Source organism: Erpetoichthys calabaricus, chromosome 15 (assembly GCF_900747795.2).
Source record: "Erpetoichthys calabaricus chromosome 15, fErpCal1.3, whole genome shotgun sequence".
In the NCBI taxonomy this organism is placed as follows: Eukaryota; Metazoa; Chordata; class Cladistia; order Polypteriformes; family Polypteridae; genus Erpetoichthys; species Erpetoichthys calabaricus.
Genome location: NC_041408.2, coordinates 92,128,701 through 92,149,267, shown reverse-complemented (window position 1 = coordinate 92,149,267; position 20,567 = coordinate 92,128,701). Strand labels below are relative to the sequence as shown.

General features: G+C 41.4%; 1 protein-coding gene across 1 annotated transcript in view; it reads left to right on the top strand.

The window, feature by feature from the left end:
• Positions 1–20,567, top strand: part of mrps5 (mitochondrial ribosomal protein S5) — a 135,836-nt gene that overhangs the window by 25,439 nt on the left and 89,830 nt on the right. Inside the window, exons 2-3 of the mRNA XM_028820537.2 lie at positions 3,713–3,844; positions 19,758–19,883. Coding sequence (XP_028676370.1) covers positions 3,713–3,844; positions 19,758–19,883 — 258 coding nt within the window. The remainder of the gene's footprint in view (positions 1–3,712; positions 3,845–19,757; positions 19,884–20,567) is intronic.

The following is a 20,567-nucleotide window of genomic DNA, read 5'->3' as shown; positions in this document are numbered from 1 at the left end:
TGGGTGTCTGGGTGCGCGGCAGAAGAACATCTTGATAGGCAGTTGCTGGCGCTGTCTTTTCATATGCGTGAGGAGGCTTTTGTAGGGTATTGCCATCTTTGATCATATCCAAGAGTTTCACCTTCTCCTGGATGGTAAGCATCTTCCTCCGGCGCTTAGTTTCATTGTCAGAAGGCTTAGAAAAAAGCAGCATGTTTAGGAGCCATCGTGGGGCTTAGATAAAAGTTCTCAGAAAGCACATGCGTAGTGACGTAAGCGTGTATGAGAAAAAATCGTGATAGAGTGAAGCCGCGAAAGTTGAAGCGTGATATAGCGAGGGATCACTGTATATGAGTGAGGCACGCCAACTCAGACGGAGAATAGGAGACGATTGCCCACAATCCCGCAGCGAGAGAGAAAGAGAAGAACCATCAGCTCAATTGTGATCACATGACGCTCAGCAGACAAAGCGTATATATACTACTCATATTGCAAGACCTCGCTCGTTTATCAAGTCAAAATTTATTAAAAATTTTAGTTCGTCTTGCAAAACACTCGTAAACCAAGTTACTCGCAAACCGAGGTTCCACTGTATAATAAACTAGTAATGGTGCACAGCATGATAACATGCAGTAAATCCACTTGACTTATAGTTTTCCTCCTCTTTCTTTCTCTGTACGTTTATCATTCGTTTGCTCAGAGGTTGATGCGCTTGCTACTTCCTGAGCAGCTCTTCTTTTCTCCAATCTAGCGGCCTGCTTCTTCTCTTCTTTCGTCGCCATCTTTTCGCATTAAAACTGATTAAGTCTGTGTTGGTGTTTCAATTACTTAGTATGTTTTCCTTAATTTTTCACTTAAGCTGGCACTTGAGGCAGATTGAAGACTTAAGAATGATTTAAGATATGAAGAGGTAGAGGAAATGATGACGAAGATGGTAGGGAATGAGAACGTGAGAACAGCGCCCGTACACATGCGCCAAACGGCCACCCTGCAGGCTGCTGCCGAGAGTTGATTCTTCAATTAAATAAAATAAAAAGAGGAATAACCTTAGAGATCAATCATCACCCCGAAAGCAGATAGTAGAGGTCACATAGTATATGTGTACCAAATTTCAGGTCAATAGTTCAAATGGTTTGCGAGCTACAGGTGATTTAAAATCCTGGACAGACAAATGAACAGCCATGGTAGCGTATTATATATAACGACGTGTTTAGGCGCTATATAAATAAAATGTATTATTATTATTATAATTATTATTACTCTGTATAATGATTTGTCCAAGCTGTACCTGAAGTAGAAATATTGTAAATGCCAGTACTCTTTATTTATGTCTGATTTCTGAATAGGGCTTAGAATCTACCATCCATATTTACTAACATTCTATCAAGAATATTTCATTTTACTAGAATTATATTGTTTGCCAGGGTCATCCTTGAATTTTCAAACGGCCATTAGATTGGATGCTTGGGGCCCCCCTTGGAGTCCAGATTTTAAACGATTCAATGGTTTAAGTGTGTTCCCCTTAGATGTTGGAGTGTCCTGACTGATTAACAGTAGATCAGAGTCCGGTTTCTCCTTTGGAGTTTCAAACGTCCAGACAGAACGTGATGTAATTTTTTATTCAAAGTTTTTTGAAAACTTCACATTGACTCAAAAACATAATCTGGAAATTCAATGATTTTTGTTGACCCTTGGTTGGGCAACACTACTGCTGGGACAGCCAGAAATGTCCAATGGTTTAAAAATTTAAAAAACAAATAAATATTTACTTTCTTATCTTATCCCATTTTACAGTTATACCCAGGCAATGATGGGGTATTCCGTCTTCCTCTTCATTAGGAAGAAACACGACTTTTCCCTGATCGTAACACGAATTAGACGATCTACAAGTCTCCAACTTAAAGTTTAAATCCGAACAATATATTCGATCTCTTTTCACTGTCCCATTATTTCACCGAGTAATAATTTCCGTTTGTTTGTGCTAATGCGATCTTTACTATCATTTTATGAGACTTTCGAATTTTCGTACTTCCATTATCTCTAACCTGCTCTGCATGTGTATCATGCCAACGTTTTTGAACCTCTTTACAATGTTCTACTTTGTCATCTACTCTTTGTCTATTATTTCCAGCCCCGGGCATGGTTAAATCTCTTGGCACAAAGTCTCTTCTCGCGTGAAATGAAAGTATCTCTCTGAAAAAGTCACATCTCGTCCCAGGATTTTTTTATTATAATAGAGAGATTTATTTATCAAAGAATGTGCACGTCCCTCTTTATTGGACCTTATTTGTTAAACAAGGCAACTTGTTGTGTGTGTCCCCATGGCACTTGTCCGTCCTCAATTCATGCCTACTAATGTCTTGGGAACAGACAAATTCCAAAGTTGTGGGCACCCAGTGCATCACAGTATGGTGGCAGCAGTAGGATAGACTAGCAGCAATGAGGAACGAATACAGAAAGCATGAAGAGGATTTGCTGAACGACTGAAAGGAGTGAACCCACATTCCCAAGCCAGAAGGGACTTTTAATGATCTGTTTATTTATTTGATTGTTTGAAGTTTGATTTTAAAAATTCTTATTCTGTGCGGGCATCAGGGCATCACAACACAACTTGACATTTTATGTACTCTTAGGGACCAAGTATGCCACATCGAAGAGGGCAAGAGTCCTACACCCAGCTCTCGGACTGTAAATGAGGAAGAATGTGGGATGGTGATTTAGCGTTCCATGACATTGGTGCTCGTGTTGGAAGGAATATGAGCACAGTGATGGAAATATGGAGGGTTGGACCTACGAAATTGATGTGTCTGGGGAGCCTCAATGCACTCATGAATTGTAGCGTAGTCACCTTGTGCACGTGACATTGATAAACCAGGTGGCCACATCACATACTCTAGCCCAGCAGTTGGGATATGTCATACATCAGCGGGTGTCTTCACACACAGTTTGACACCATTAGCAGTGGTGGGGCCTGCTCAATTGCCACCCATTGCTTTGGACACCTTTGGCCCATGACCACAGGCATTTTGGACTGCAGTGGAGTCAAGAAGGCCACCAGTGGCAGGATGACTGGCATCACATGGTGTTTTCAGATGCGAAGCAGTTCAGTTTACTGCAGTGTGGTGGAAAGATCTCTGTATGGAGGTTCACTGCTGGAAAATGCTTCTGGAGGCCTACATTTTGCACCGCCATACCAACCCAACACCAGGTGATATGGTGTGGGATGCCATTGGGTTACACTCCTGTTCTCACCACTACCTTGACCAGTTAGTTATACATCACAGATGTATTGCAGGCTGTGGAGGTTCCCTGGTGCCATATTCCAACAGGAAAATGCTCGACCACAGATGGCACAAGGTGTTTTACATTGTCTGGATGACCACCATGTGCCTCTTCTTTTATGTTTGGATGAAGAGTGGCATGCCAGACACCACCATTAGTTACCAGAGATGGATTTTGGGCATATATAGAGATCAACTCCATATCCAACGTCTCTTGCTGTTCATGCCAGACCGTGTACAAGCAGCTCATGGTGGTGACACCAAATATTGATCACTGTGCATTCTGTCTGCGTGACCGAACTGTATTCTAATCATATACGCCATTATCATAAGTAACCTGCCATATAAATATTACTTTGATTTCTCATGTCTTTATCTTGGTGTTGCAATTTAATGACCAGCAGTGTATAAGACACTAATTCCTTCCTTCTTTTTATTTATTTGTGTTTTAGGTGTACCTGCACCACTGGCCGGCTGCCAGCCTTCTCTTCTTCCCAGAATATGGCAAGTGAATGTGTGTCTGCCTTTGGCTTCAGCCAGCGTCACACTGCAGCAGTACAGACAGAGCAGCTTCTTCAACAAATGTAAGCATGACCCCATTCAGAAGCCAAAATGATGAGCTAATTGCGGCTTAAACACATCTATGTCTGCAGGCAGAGTGCAAATCTAAATAGACTGCACAGAAGCATGAATTGTGGAGCTTTTCTAAGAGATAAGAGTGAAATGCTTTTGGTAATTAAACATTTAAATTCTAAGAACTTCTAAGACATCTTGAGAAAATGAGGACTTTAAAGCCTGAGGCTCAACCGACTTAATATGGTTTAAGTTTAGAAATTAGTTGGCCACTTCAGAAATGTAGCATTTTTAGTGACAATGCAAATTTAATTCAGTGGGAGCTGTGTAATTTTGCAAGGCATGATTGGCAGTAGCAGTTGTCTGTAAGGATCTAAAATTAAAATACTTATTTCTGTTAGGTAAAGTGTTCCGCTTTTTCATTCAACTGTGTAGGATAATGTCACAGAATCCCATAGTTCAAGTGCACCTCCTAATGGTGCTGACAAGGATTCTTAATTCTGAATACTAGGAGCTGTTAGCATTAGATGTCGCTCTATTATAAAAAAAAAAAAAAAAACTTGTGACGAGACGTGATCTTTTGAAGAGAGACAGAGAACTTTCACTTCCTGCGATAAGGTCAAGTCACGTCATACTTACAACCTTTGGAAGCAAGCCCAGTGATACACATGCAGAGCAGGTTAGAGATGATGGAAGCAGGAAAATTCTAAAGTCTTAATAAAAGGAGAATAAAGATCGCATTAACACAAACAAATGATTGAGCAAAGAGCAGGTTAAACAAAAACTGCATTTGTTTCCCATTGTGTCACCGTTTAAGAGGGGTTTCGGAAGAGCGGCCGCATCTCCTTGGGGTGCGTTCAGCCCCCCTCTTTACAATGGCGCGTAATGCTGGCTATGGGGATGGGGTAGGCGAGCAAAGTACAGATCACGCGACAAGCCCAGCAGCTGATCGAGCAAAGAGGAGGTAAAAAAAAACAACTGCATATGTTTCCCATTGTATCACTGTTTAAGAGGGGTTTCGAAGGAGCAGCCGCATCTCCTTGGGGTGCGTTTGGCCCCACTCTTCACAATGCAGTGTAATTCTAAGGGTTTGCCAGTGGATAGGGTAGGCGAGCAAAGTGCAGATTGTGCAACAAGCCCAGCAGCTGATCAAGCAAAGAGGAGGTAAAACAAAAACTACATTTGTTTCCTATTGTATCACCGTTTAAGAGGGGTTTTGGAGGAGCGAAGACAAGAGTTTAGAAATGTTTGCAAAAATATTAAAAACAGAAAAATGCATTGAATCAAACATTCATACACTTTGCTGTGGCAATTGAGATTTGCCTCATGTGTATCACATTCTGTTGATAATCACTGAGGTGTCTGGTGTTCTCCTGCGGTCAACCGAATTCATTGAGTTGATTAGGAAATGCACACACCTGTCTATTGAAGGTCCCACAGCTGTCAATGTGTATAAGAAAAAACCAAGCCATGACGTTGAAGGAATTGCCATTTAGAGCTCAGAGATGAGATTGTGTTGAGGCACAGATTTGGGAAAGTTAGCAGCATTGAAGTTTACCAAGACCACTGTGACCTCTATAATCCTTCAATGGAAAAGATTTAGAAAAATCACGATCGAGCAACCAGGCTATCATGGAGAACGGCCTTGGTAAGGGAGGTGACCAAGAACCTGATGGTCACATTAGCTGAATTCCCAACAACCTATGTGGAGATGGGAGAAATTCCAGAAGGATAATCATCACTGTAACCCTCCACCGATCTGAGCTTTATGACAAAATCTTCTCCTCAGTCAAAGGATCATGAATGCCATGTTGGAGTTTGCAAAAAGGCACCGGACCTCCAGACTGTGAGAAGCAAGATTCTCTGGTCTGATGAAACCAAGATTAGCGTCATGTCTTGGGGACACCAGGCACTGCTCATCACCTGGACAATACCATTGCAGCAGAGAAGCATGATGGTATCATAATCATGCCATGGAGTTGTTTTTCAGCCAGGGGGGACTGGGAAGGGTTGAGGGAAAGCAAAACAGAGCAAAGTACCAAGATGTTCTTAATAAAAACCTGCTCCGAGTGCTGTGGGGTGAAGGTTCACCTTCCTATAGGACCCAAAGCAAAGACAACACATCAGTGGCTGAGGATCAGCTTTGGGAATCTCCTTGAAAGGCCCAGACAGACCCTGGAGTTGAACCCAATTACACATCTCTAGAGAGAGACCTGAAAGTAGCTGTCCGGTATAATGGCCATCGTCCAACCTGACGGTGCTTGAGAGGATCTGCCGAGAAGAGTAACAAAAAAATCCCCAAATCCATGTGTGCAAAGCTTGTCATTTCAAACCATGATGTCGCCAGGCTGTAATGGCTACCAACAAAGGTGCATCAGTGAAGTATTGAATAAAGAGTTCAATACTTGTGTCAATGGGACATTTCACTTTTTAATTTTTTTTATTAAATTTGCAAAAAATTTTTAATCCTTAGTTTTGCTTTGTCATTCTGGTGTGTTGAATATTGCTTGGAGAAGGAAAAAATGAATTTTAATGATTTTAGCAGAGGGCTAAAAAATGAAGGGGTCAGAATACTTTTTGAATCCACTGTAATTATTAATGACAAAGATTCAGGTATAAACTTGTGCAATTGACAGGAAATACTGAGGAGGCAGGGAGAACAATTTAGAAAGCCCCAGACAATCTTCAGAACTTGTAGAACACTTGGAAAATGAAGTTTAATGTAGAAAAGTTCAAACTGCTACGTGTATGCTAATGGGACAATACTTATAAATACAATAATGGGAGGCAGGAAGCAATGTCTGGAAAGGATTTAGGGGTTTATGGTTGTGAGACATGCTTTTCCTCTAAACAATGTCCAGAAGCCATGAAAAAGTTAACAAAACATGGTTATATTCTTAAAACCTCTGAGTATAAATCAAGGGGACAAGCTCAGGTATATGTAGGTGGGTGAACCTGTGTTGTTAATGGAAAACGAACTATGTGTCTATCAGACCACAGTTTGTGAGGCCAGGTGACTGTGTGAGCAACACAAAGAACAGTCCTGTCTCCTTTTCTGTTCACCCTCTACATCAGACTTATTACAGCAGATCAAGTCATTTGGGAATATTCTCTATGATTCTGCATTAATGGGGTGTATTGACAAAAGGGGGTTAGACGGGAGAGGAGTCAGAGGGAGAACTTAGAAAATTTCCTGCCACTCGATATCAGCAAAGCCAAAGAACAGCTAATTGACTGCATCAAAATAGCATAGCAAATCAAAATTCAAGAGCTTCTATGCCTGGTCACAATGGAGAAATGGGATATGGAGGGTATCCACTACTACGGATACTTGGTGTGCTATCGTCTGTTTACCCCTGTGGAAAGCAGCCCGGACACAGACAAGTAGATATGTTTAAATCACCCACAACACGTTTATTATACAAACTAATATTTACACGGTGCACACATAACCCCCAAAACTCACCCAAAGTCCAGGCCTTTTGCTAATGCCTCTTTCTCTGGTCCGCCTCCACTCCTCTCCTCCCAAGCTCTGTCTCTCTTCCTCCCGACTCCAGCCATCGAATGGAGGGAGGCGGCCCTTTTTATACACACCCGGATGTGCTCCAGTTGCCTCCCGATTAGCTTCCGCCGGCACTCCCCTGGTGTCCCTGGTCTTCTTCCCCCCAGCACTTCCGGGTGTGGTGGAAGTGCTGAGGGCCAGGGCTCCTCAGGCATTGGGGTGCCCCCTGGTGGTGACCATGGGCCCCTATAGGGTTGAGCTTCCAAGCTCAGTTCCCGTGGTCCCCAAAGCAACCAGGGTGGTCGCCCCCTCGTGGTCTGGAGGAGGCATAAGCCTCCATGAGCAACTGCTCATTCGACACAAAGTCAAACCAATGGTACCCAAGGAGTTCCCGGAGAGACACAGTACTAAAGGAGTCCAGTCTTCGTCTCAGGTCACTGGATAGCGTCCATGTCTCACAATCATATAGCAAGACAGGAAGCACCAGGACTCTAAAGACTTGGACCTTCGTCCTTTTGCATAGATATCGGGAGCGCCACACACCCCTTTCCAGCGACCTCATGACTCCCCATTCTCCCAATCCGTCTACCGACTTCATAGGAAGAGTCACTAGAGACATGAATGTCACTGCCAAGCTAAGTAAACCTCTCAACAAGGTCGACACTCTATCTGCAAACAGACACACTGCTGATGGCTGTGCCCAAGAGGTCATTAACGGCCTGGATCTTGGTTTTTATCCAGGTCACTCGCAAGCCCAGACACCCGAGACTCCTCACTCAGTCTCTTGAGCGCCTTGATCAGAGCCTCCATTGACTCTGCAAAGATCACAGCATCGTCAGCAAAGTCAGGATCCATGAATCTTTCTTCACCAACAGATGCCCCACAGCCACTGGTCCCCACGACCTTGCCCAACACCCAGTCCATACAAGCACTGAATAGTGTAGGAGCAGAACACACCCCGCTGACGAACCCCAGAATCAACTGGGAAAAACACAGAGGAGGTTCTGCCTCCACTCTGCACATCACTCACAGTACCAGTGTACAGGCCGGCCATGATATCCAGCAACCTCGAGGGGATCCTGCGAACCCTCAGGATGTCCCACAGTGCAGCTTGGTCAACTGAGTCGAACGCTTTAAGAAAATCGACAAAGGCTGCAAAGAAACTCTGCCGATATTCACGTTTGCGCTCCATGAGAACCCTCAGTGCCAGGATATGGTCGATGGTCGACTTCTTAGGCATAAAACTAGACTGTTCCGGTCACTGGTAGGTGAGCAAGTGATCACGGATCCTATTGAAGACGACCCTAGCAAGGACCTTACCCGGCACCGAGAATAGTTTTATCCCACTGTAGTTGCTGCAATCCAGGCAATCACCCTTCCCTTTTCAGATAGGAATGACAAGTCCCATTTTCCAGTCAGTTGGGATGATGCTAGTCTCCCAAATGGAAGCAAAGATTGCTTGCAATGCCAGGAGGACAGCCTTACCACCAGCCTGGAGAAGTTCACACCAGATACCACAGATCCCTGCAGCCTTTCCTCCCCTCAGCTGGTTCACCACATTTGCCATCTCAGTGAGATTGGGTAGTTCACAGCTAATTGGAGGATCAGCCTCAAGGACCGTGGACCCAGAGATATCCAACATCCTAGTCGGAGGATCAGCTTTGAACAGCTGCTCAAAGTAGCCAGCCCAGTGGGTCACATCTGCAGTGTCATCCGTAAGGACTGTTCCATCAGCTGCCCTGAGTGCGACTCTTTGAGGACTCCTTTAATGTGGGTAGTGATGTCCTCTACATGTTCTACAAGTCTGTGATAGCCAGTGTGATGGGCTGAACTAGTACTAGAGTGGGGGCTATCAAGTCATCATTCTGATTAAGAAGGCAGGCTCAGTTATGGGACACACTCTAGATACAGTAGTGGTGGAGCAAAGAATGAAAACAAAGCTCAGGAGACATATAAGTAAGAATTTTATTATACTGAGCACACATGCCAATACGCATGACTTGACCTGACCTGAAACTAACCAGGCTCATGGATGACTAGTCTGACTATAAGGTGATAAGCACTTTGAGGTTTTTTTGCAGATTTACTGGAGGCCATGTGGAAACTGAACTAGCAAACCAGTGTCTCACAATATGGCCTTGTTGCATAGCAATGGAAGTTAATAGTTGTCATTGTTTATATCTTGCATATTTTAAGAACAAAGAAGCTGTAAATTTCAGTGTTTATCTCATAGTACCTGCCCTCCCCAACTCATTCTTTCCACATCTGTTCAAATTTCTGTGCATACTTCATTTTAGAAATGGAATTTGGCCGCTCTCCATGAATACAATGATTCATTGTGGGGGGGGGGGACACAAACAAAAGTGTTTGTATAGTGCGCAGGCTTCATAAAGGTGTATTGTGCTTTATGCTGTTATGAATACTCCATTATCCTAGCTGGGCAAATTTGCAAACGAGACCAGAATGGGATATCCCTGGTAACTGGCCAAAAGAATGAATGGGATGGAATGTGAGTTGAGGGCAGAAAGAAATTTCTAGATTTATATCTGTAGATCTTCTGGACTTACAATGCAGTGACTGTTCCAGCTCTGCGGCAGGTGAAAATCAACAAAAAAAAAATCGTTACGTTGAGAGTGTAAACCACATATCATAAAAAAGGTTAATTTGTTAATTAAATAGAATCAAACTATTTTCATGTTTCATTTAAACTTGGTCATATTATCCAAACGTTCAAACTTTAGCATGTGTGATTTGTTTAGTGAGTCTTTATCTTGATTGCTAGGTTTTGGTTTCTAATTCAGGGTTTGATGACAGATCAAAGTGATTCTTTGCTTTCGAATTTAACATCTATGATATGAGTGGGCTCATTATTACAATGCAATACAATTTATTTTTTTATAGCCCAAAATCACACAAGAAGTGCCGCAATGGGCTGTAGTAGGCCCTGCCTCTTAACAGCCCCCCAGCCTTGACTCTCTAAGAAGATAGGAAAACACTCCCAAAAAAAAAACCCTTGTAGGGAAAAATGGAAGAAACCTCCGGAAAGGCACTTCAAAGAGAGACCCCCTTCCAGGTAGGTTGAGCATGCAGTGGGTGTCAAAAAGAAGGGGGCTAATACAATACAGTACAATATACAGAACAGAACAAATCCTCAATACAGTATACAAATAAAAATTTTAGAAGTACGGAGTAGAATTTAGCAGTAGATGATATCACATAATAAGATTTGGATTTGTTTAGAGTCCTGGAGACCTCATTCATCAAGCTGCCTCCCCCATTTGGCCATTCCACAGCTGAAACAGCACTAATCCGATGAAAGGACCCCTCTTTCCCACGATTCCTGCGATCCTCCATCAGAGATGACTTTACCTTAGGCAGGCAAAACAACTTGGCAGGTGGGCCGTGGCACCAAGTGCCACATTTGAGTACAGAGAAGAGAAACAGAATAGGTGAGGGTTAGTATGAAATTCTAACTATCATGTGACTTATGTTTTAGTGCTAATGACTAACAACAGAGATATGCAGTCTGTACAGTTAATCAGCAGCTCTAGTCGGGGTGTGCTAAACTGAAGTAGTGAGTCTTCAGCCGGGATTTAAAAGCTGAGACCGAAGGGGCATCTCTTATAGTAGCAGGCAGACCACTACACAGTTTAGGGGCCCTGTAACTAAAAGCTCGACCTCCCACCGTTATTTTATTAATCCTTGGAATCATAAGCATACCGGCATCTTGAGCTTTTAATGTCTGCTCAGGTTTGTAAGTCATGATAAGTTCAGACAAGTAAGCCGGACCTCGGCCATTTAATGCTTTATATGCTAAAAGGAGGATTTTGAAATCTGCCCTAAACTTAACCGGGAGCCAGTGTAAGGATTTTTTCTTGTTCTTGTAATCATTCTTGCAGCAGCATTTTGGATTAACTGGAGGCTGTATAAAGAACAGTTTGAACATCCAGTGAACACTGCATTGCAGTAGTCAATCCTACTAGAGATAAATGCATGAATTCATTTCTCAGAATCCTGTTTATTTAGAAAGCGCCGTAATTTCCCAGCATTTTTAAGATGGAAGAAACCTGATTTGGACAACTTTGTAATATGCACTTTAAATGACCTGCTAGAGTCAAAGAGAACTCCTAGATTGTGGGCTGATTCAGTAAAATTAATGGGGATTCCAACTGAGTTAAATGATGACAGAATATTGTTGTGATCAGCGTCATTCCCTCCAACAATTAACATCTCTGTTTTATCTGTTTTATTACGTTTTTCTGCATCACATTATGAGATTTAGCTCTCGTTTTGGGAGTTTCTTGAGTCTTTGATTCTGAATCTTCTATTAGCTTTTAAATTTAAAATGTACCTTTTTTTTTGTTACAAATTATTTTATGCCATTTTTGCCGACAACTTGGTTATTTTCGACCGGCACGAGTTTCTGTACTTGTCATCAGGACCGCTCCTGTATTGTTAGGGGTCTGCTGTCAAAGGTTATGACCTGTGTTAACTGAGTTTACGGACTCCAAAAACCCTTTCGATGCTCGATTTTGTGAATCAGTCAGTCATTGTCCAACCTGCCATATCTTTACACAGTATCACGAGGTCTGCTGGAGCCAATACCAGCCAGCACAGGGGGCAAGGCCGGAAACAAATCCCGGGAAGGGCGCCAGCCCACCGCAGGGCACATACACACACACCAAGCACACACTAGGGACAATTTAGGATCACCAGTGCACCTAACCTGCATGTCTTTGGACTGTGGGAGGAAACCCATGCAGACATGGGGAGAACATGCAAACTCCACGCAGGGAGGACCCGGGAAGCGAACCCAGGTCTCCTTACTGCGAGGCAGCAGCGCTACCACTGTGCCACCGTGCTGCCCTGCTCGACTTTGTGATTTAGTTGTTTCCTCTGTTTAGTTTTCTTTTTTATTATGATTTTTTTTTTACTTTGATTTGGGCTTCGACACTGTACAGTCGATCCTACGGTTTCTGCTCTTTTCTGACTCTTCCAACGAATGCCTCTTCTCCTAATTTTCTTTAAAAAAATCCTCTACTTCTATCTTCCTATCAGTATAGTCTCGCTGAGCGCTCCCTTATTCTGTTCATTCTGCACACCATGTCTAAGTTGTCATCATTGCCCTGGACACACAACACTTTTTCCAGTCATTTTGCTTTTTTTGGAAACTCTGCCACTTTATTCCATGTCAATTTAAAACGAAGGATCCAACTGATCTGCTAAGCTTTTGTTTCTTACACTCCACACTCTGATGTCCTTATCGTCTTATGCATTTGTTCATCTGAGCCTTCCCCTCCTATTTCTTTGCTGGTCAGGTTCAGTTCATCCTCTTCTCTCAAGACAGTAACAGACACCTTAATGTGAAATCTTCAGTTTTGTGGCAATCAGTCGCATTGAATTAAAAAAAAAATTTTTTTTTTTGAGTCCAGGTCTGAACTTTAGGAATGCCAGTACCTTGCAACCCAAATGAACAGAATAACAGGTTTTAGCTGTGCTAATGCAATTACACAAATTCTTAATAATAATAGTGATGGTATTGTGGCAAAAGCACTCTGTTGGCGTTGACCCAACACAGACTGACAGCGGAGGCACATAAAAATTAAACAAAAAGATTTTATTTTCTTCAGCCGTGGGGCAACTCTTCCCCGTGTCCCACAGGCCCTACACAGTCCCCAAAACACACAAAAGAAAAACACCAACACACACTCTTCTTCCTCCACTCCTTCCAGACAGCTTTGTCCTCCTCCTCCCGACTCTGGCTCCATGAGTAGTGGCTGCAGGCTCCTCTTATAGCCCACCCGGAAGTGCTTCAGGTGATAATTAACCTAATTCAGGCTGCATTTCTGGGTGTGGCTGCATTTCTGCCCACACGGGCTCAGGAAGCCGTGCAGCTCCCCCTGGCAGTGACCATGGAGCCCAACAGGGATGAGCTCCGGTGTTCCAGAATTGTGGGCCCGATGCAACCCAGGGGGCTGCCACCAAGTGTTCCGGGGGAAGAAATAAGCCTCCCATGGCTGCTTCCCCAGATTCAGTGCCAAATGGGCGTCCCGGGCGTCCGCCATAGTATGTAAATATGACTAATTAAGGATAAACTAAGGGGAGTTGAACATTAGGGCAATAAAGCAATAGCTTCTAGAAATGGGGCTTTGCAGTCATGTGAAGAACAAATGAAAAAAAAATCGGTCATTTCAAGCAGTAATGGCCATTAGAAACACTAGTAATACCTCTTCTACATTTCTAAGCCTCTTTAATGGTACCTTGATTAAAAAAAGTATCAATTTTTAACAAAAATATGACCATTTCTGAGGTGATTCCAAACTTCTGAATGTTTGTGTAAATGAAATCTGTGACTGAAAATCTCAGTAATGTGAAATGGCCTTCAGATGGCATGAAACAGGACTCATCATACATGAATAACAATATACATGCATGTCTTAAACATATACATAAAAAACTCTCTTAATTTTGTTTACTCAGAATGAAATCTACTAATCCACCAAAACACACCTCCCCTCCGTCTCCCCTAGAGGCCACTTGCTGTCCCTGCTTTTGTGCCGTCATCCCAGGGGTGTGTTTGTTACTTTTTAATGGGCCCTGTAGGTGTGTGCTCATCACTGGGCCTTGGAATCGACTGACATCTATCTGGTCCCATGTTGGTTCCTGCCTTATGTCCATTGCTTCTGGGGTACAATCCAACTCCTCATGACCCTGAAAAGAATTAAGAAGCCTCAGAGTTGTTACAGTTCTAGTTGAGTTTAACAGAACTAATCTCCAGAGTAATGCAGTGTTTGGAAGCCAGTTATGAAAATGCATATTGTGCAATATTAAAAAGTCATCTTTTGTTATTTATTGCTTCACTTGCTTCCATTCTTTGAATGAATTTTGCATTTTAAGACCATGCAATGTCTTCTGGGAAATTATTTAAAATGCCTTTTTTAAGATAAGGTAGCAGTAAAATGGGATTGGGCTTGGGTGGGGTGGGGGGGGGGGGGGTGTTCTCTTGTACTCTGTGCCCACATGTGAAGGCCTACTTGCAGTAGTGCCTGTATTCTCATATTTCTCAGAAGTAGTAATTATCTCTTATATGTGTGTCGATGGCACAACTGCACTCTTCACTAAGTAGCAAAGAAAGCAAAATGCAAACTCCTGGAAAATGAATAATCGATTGCAATTTATTTGTGACCTTCAGTTTTGCTTTTATGGGTCTTTTTTTTTTCTTTTTCATTTCCTTACTGCAGTGGCATGCTGTATTATTGAGTTTCCTATTTTTTTGGTAGAGATGAATATCTTCATTTTCATAAGTCCACAAAATCAAAAAACAATTTGAATAAATTTGTAAAAATCCTATAAATCGTAGTATTAATGACCTGTGAATAATGAACCTGGAGGTATTTTTTGGAAAAACGGAGCCGAGAAAATGTGGGAAAGGAGAGAAAGAGAAATCAGTAATTGCATGGTAAAGGTCGATATTGGCTAATGTCCCTTTGGGGTCATTGAACATCCATCCATCTCATAGTGTAAAAAATACTCCGGAGATTTAAAAACAAGATCTGACTAAGTACATCCCCAGACTTTAACACCTTCCAAAGTAGAAGGTTCAACAGGAAAAGAATCCTCCATGAAGATGTCAGAAACTCTCTGTACAGGTTTGTGCAAAACTGGTGTCCTTTATGCCCAGGAAGATCAAATCCGTCATCAAAAATAAATGCGGTGTTAGGGGAAAAAAAAAATCACTCTAAGTAATGAATAGTTGAGAGTCGCTGTTACAAACGAATCTAATGATGGACGACAGGCTTGAGGGAAGCAGCCAGATGCACTTTATCGGTTCACTGTAGATGACCGACTGAAATAACAAAGCACAATCTTAAATAAGGTTAACTATAACTAAAAACATTTCAATTACACCAATCAGCATACAGATAAATGGTAAATTCTAATTAAATGCCTACAGTATATCTTAATATGATCTAAAGGTCCCAAAATAGTTAAACAAACTGAAAATCTTTGGCATAACTCTAAAGAGGAGGTACTTATTTACAAGTTTTTAAAAAAATAAGATACTTTTAAATTATAATTCTCTCATCATTCCCTTAGTGACTGTTGGAGACAGTAAGGGCAGTATATATTAGTGTCACAGGAAAGGCACACCAAAAACACTCACATTCACACAGAAATAAATCTCACAATGATGCATTTTTGGGTTTTGTCGGCTACAGCTAACACACAAAATATAAAAAAAATAATAGAATGGTGTATTGACTTTTGTTACAATTAGTTCTTCTGTTTCTTCTTCTTCTTCTTTCGGCTGCTCCCGTTTCTATTTTTCAAATTAATTGGCTTCATTCCTCATGGGCTTTGGCTAGAAACAAATAAAAAAATACATTAAAAGGAAAAGATTTGTAATTATTAAACATATTGCGCACTCAGTTTTGTTATATGCTACAGACAGATAGATGATGTTATCTGTCTGTCTGTCTATTATATAACAACAACATTTCTTTATGTAGCCTGTTTTCATACAAATGGTGTAGCTCAAAGTGCTTTACAAGATGAAGAAAGAAACGTTTATAAAAAAATAAAAATATAAAATAAGATTAGGCAATACTAAGTAACAAAGAATAAAGTAAGGTCTGATGGCCAGAAGGACAGAAAAAGCAAAAAGAACTCCAGAGGGCTGGAGAAAAAACAAAATCTGCAATGGTTCCGAGGTCACAAGACCACTGGGAATTCTACCAGACATGAATGATCTCAGTCAGTCTTCGTGGTTTTCAGGCTTCACGTGGAAGAAATTAGATGATGATGGTCATGTGGACCTCTGGCCTTCAGTCCATCAATGTAGGGACTGCACGGTGCTCCACCACAGAAACCCAGAGAAAGAACAGCAGAGAAAGTAGGGGTTAGTATGGATTGTGGAGCCATGATAAGAATGATAATTCAATGCATATACAGAATATCAGGGTGACACTAAAATGAAGCAATGAGAAAGCCATGTTCAAATAATGTGTGTTTAGCAGTTTGTTAAAGTGCTCCACTGTATCACCCTGGTAAATTTCTATCGGTTAGCTATTCCAGATTTTAGGTGCCTAACAGCAGAAGGCCACCTCACCACTTCTTTTAACTGCCTATCTATCTATCTATCTATCTATCTATCTATCTATCTATCTATCTATCTATCTATCTATCTATCTATCTATCTGTCTGTCTGTCTGTCTGTCTGTCTGTCTGTCTGTCTGTCTGTCTGTCTGTCTGTCTGTCTGTCTGTCTGTCTGTCACCCACCTTTTTCTCTCTCTCTCTCTCTTTCCATGACACTGAAATTCACCTTCCAGCTTGATGGTGTTTTAGGTCTTGCCCCTTGCCCTCCCAGCTGTGCTGTTGGTTTAGAAGAACACTTGTCTGTATCCCTGAATAGCTATAATTAACAGAACATTTTAAACACTAAACTCTTGGATACGTCTGTAATAATTGTTCTTGTACTTGATGTTACAACAAAGACCCCAGTTTCATGGTAGGAGTCTGACATTTGGGTTAGGTGGTTTGGGTTTGGCATTGGGATCTTGGCTACAGAAGAATTATTCAAAATAATTATATTTTGTTCTAGAAGCATAACTGTGCTGCTACTCAATTACATGAAATCTCAAGTCAAATATAATTTGTTTGTAATTTAAAGTTGCGATACAAACTAAATTTTGCTTACTTCAGCATGTTTAAAATATTGAAATTACAAAAGAGTATGCAAATACCATTAGCAATATTTAGATGACAGAAAATATGTATTAATATGTGTTTTTTAGTGTGTTTGCTTATTGTAATAGTGGCAAAAATTATGGTAACTTTTTATGGAGTTAGTGTAGAGCTGTGTCCGTGTGCATCTGGAAAGAAAAAAAGTTTTAGGTTGTTCCAAGCTGAAAAGGAAAGAAGGCTCGAGACACAACATTTTTGGCCATATAGATGTTGTCACACACGTGTGAATAGGAAACAGCTGAAGGGCTTGGAGAATAATGGTAACACATCTGCCCAGGGGGTGGCGGGGTGCACTAACACGCTTTCTAAGTTCCCTGCAGACCTTTCCCGGGAAATCCCACCAGGTGCCACTGCCTCAACTCGGGACACGCCACTTCCGGTCCTGGGGCCGAGGACGACATCACTTCCGGTCCCAGCCCCGAGGACGACATCAGCTCCTCCAGACTTCCTATAAAGCCTCACTCCCATCCATCCATCCTCTTCCGCTTATCCGAGGTCGGGTCATGGGGGCAGCAGCTTGAGCAGTGATGCCCAGACTTCCCTCTCTCTGGCCACTTCTTCTACCTCTTCCGGGAGAATCCCAAGGCCTCACTTCCTTCCTCTGGAATTCTGTTTTGGACTCTATCTTGTAAACTTTACTTGCTACCAACTTTTTTACTTTTTGCAGGCAGGAACACATTATATGGGTGGCTGCTCCAAACCTTTACAATGTCTCGGGTCTCTTCTTGTCACAATGTATATTCAGCATTGTTTTGTCTGACAAGGTGCAAAACAATGGTTACCGCAAAATCCTGCTGGACTACGCCAATTGTTTTGTCTTGGTAGAGTAATATCTATATTGCTCTACTTTCCCCTATTGTATTATTAATATGTAGCCTTAGAATGCCTAATCTCACAGACTTACCACTGTTTCTAAGGTATTATTGTATATAACTTATCCCCACCTTCCCTTCTATATCTATAACCTTAGGCAATTAGAAATAGTAAAAGACAAGCAGAAGTTAAGTTACAGTTTAAACAATGTATTAGTATTATTGATAATATTCATAAATAATAACAAAATGCAAAGTACATTTGAATATTGGCAACCATACAACCTGATTAAATGATGATATGTAGTTCAGGTGGCACACAGACTTCTGGTTACTTAAATGTCTCTAGTTAAGGCATCATTGATGCTCAGCTTTCAGCCACATGTCTGTTCAAAATGGCTGCTGAGCTGTGCTGTTCATTGTGTTCTCTTCAGGTTAGCAAGAGAGATGCTTCTTCATCATATGTTGGTTGGTAAGAGAGAGATACTGAGGTTAAACACATACATTTATAGATGTTCTGTCCAATCCTGAGAGCCAATAGCACATCATGGTACTTAAAGGCTTCTGACCAAACAGCCATACTTCAGACCAATGGGGGAAATAGAACAACTTAACACCTGCCCCCAAACCATATGTTAAAGTACACCTTAGCCCATTTGCGGGGGTAGAAATGACTTTAGCAAAGAAACACTTGCCAAACTTGTTTAAAACACACATCCCCCAAATCCTGTCGTAAAATTCAAACAGACCCATTTCAAAAAGGGGGGGGGGGGGGGGGGGGGGGGGGGGGGGGTGAACACTAAATTACACTGCTTTGTCTGAATTACAAATAAAGATATACAGTACAAAATATTCATCAAGTTATATGTAAAATCTCACATCACAACAAGCATTTTCTTATTTTTTAAGCAAGTTAGAAAATGTGCCAATGGCGTAACTTTTTGGATGCGTTTTGAGATTGGGTTAACTGTTTTGAAAGTTGGAGTGTTTTTTAAACTCTTTATTTACTTCATTTGAGAGACGTGTCTGCTTATTGCATATTTTGTCACAGTTGTGGGTGTGACGTATGACTTGGGTCTGCTCAGACCACCACACCCCTGTCTATAGAGACAGCACATTCAGATTTAAGCCATGGAGACACACACACACACGTGATTCTGTGGCTGTTTTAGTAGCTTGTACTGACTACTGAGGATCTGTTTTACTGACAGGAGTGGCCATCACACATGTAGAAGAGAACAACACTGCATACCAAAATGTACAAGTTGAAACAACATGTTTCCGGTGAAATAGTGAACTAATCCATACTTAATGTCGTAATTTAATAAAGTTAAAAGAGTTTAATTATTGTATTGTTGATTCATTGCTTATTATTGTTGTATTGTTCATTAACACATTTACAATAATTTAGCTTTAAAAAAAAATAAACCTTTTAAGGAACCACCCTGCAGCAGCCTCCCCTTAAACTCCATCCATGTCCTGTTTTGATTGTTTTTTTCCCATATAAGAATCAAGGTGGACTAATGCTGAAATTGTTTGAAATGCCCAGCCCAGATTTATCTTCTCCAGTGATTGTAAATACAGCTTTCTTCTCCACATCCCAAAAACATTCAGGTCAGGTTTGTTGGAGACAATGAGTTGGCTCGGCGTGAATGGGTGTTTGCTGTGATGGAGTAGCGCCCTGTCCAGGGTTGACTACTGCTGGAAATGGCCCTAGCCCTCACAATCCTAAAATGCACAAAGTGGCTAGCATTTAATATATCAAATGGTGAATGAATATATCATGAAAGAATGAACTATGCTTGCAACCTTAAAATTCAGTTTTTTAGGTATTATTTTTATTTTAATCTCCCCTATCAAAACAGTGACTGCAGATGAATTATGGAGAGGAGTCTTGGCAGAGAGTGGAGCAGGTGCCAGAAAAGGACGAGGAAAGCGAACAAAACGAAAGATGAAGAAGGACCTGAACAGGGGGCAGTCTATCGGAGAAGGTATTTTTTCTACATATTTTTCTACGTATTACACTTTTAAACTGTATATAGCACTTCGTTTAAACCAACAACATTAAAAAGTTTATTGTTTGCAATGTCGCTACCTGCAGCCATCCCTGCACTTTTTGTCATGGTGCCCTAGAGGTTACAGTATATGCCTAATTCCAATTAGATTCATCACTTTTACTGATTGATTTCCTACCGCTAAGACTACAGCGGAAAAACAGAAAAAAAATACAGTAGGAAAAAAAGGCAGTAAAGTCAGCTTTAACCAGCCAGCATAATGGAAGACTTTATAAATTTTACATTGAAATGGTCCAAACAGTGCTAGGCTTTATGTCCCTGCAGGATAGCAGAGATGGGGGTGAAAATCGACAAAGCATGGTTCACAATAATTTCCATATAATTAATACACAGAGGACAGGAGCTTTTTTTTCTGTGCCATCAGCGTGAATTTAGAAGCAGTACACTTTATTGGTACAGGGAGACCTCTCTATACAGTAATATGGAGATAAAAGTACAAACTCAAAAACAATCCATGGATGAATTTGAAAGGCCCTATATAATAGATATACAGGAATACATTGAGGTTGACTGTCACTAATTTTTCTCCTTAGTTTAAATTCAAAGGCAATGCAGGCCAGTGCAGCAGTAACCTAATACATTTTTGAAAAACAAATTAAT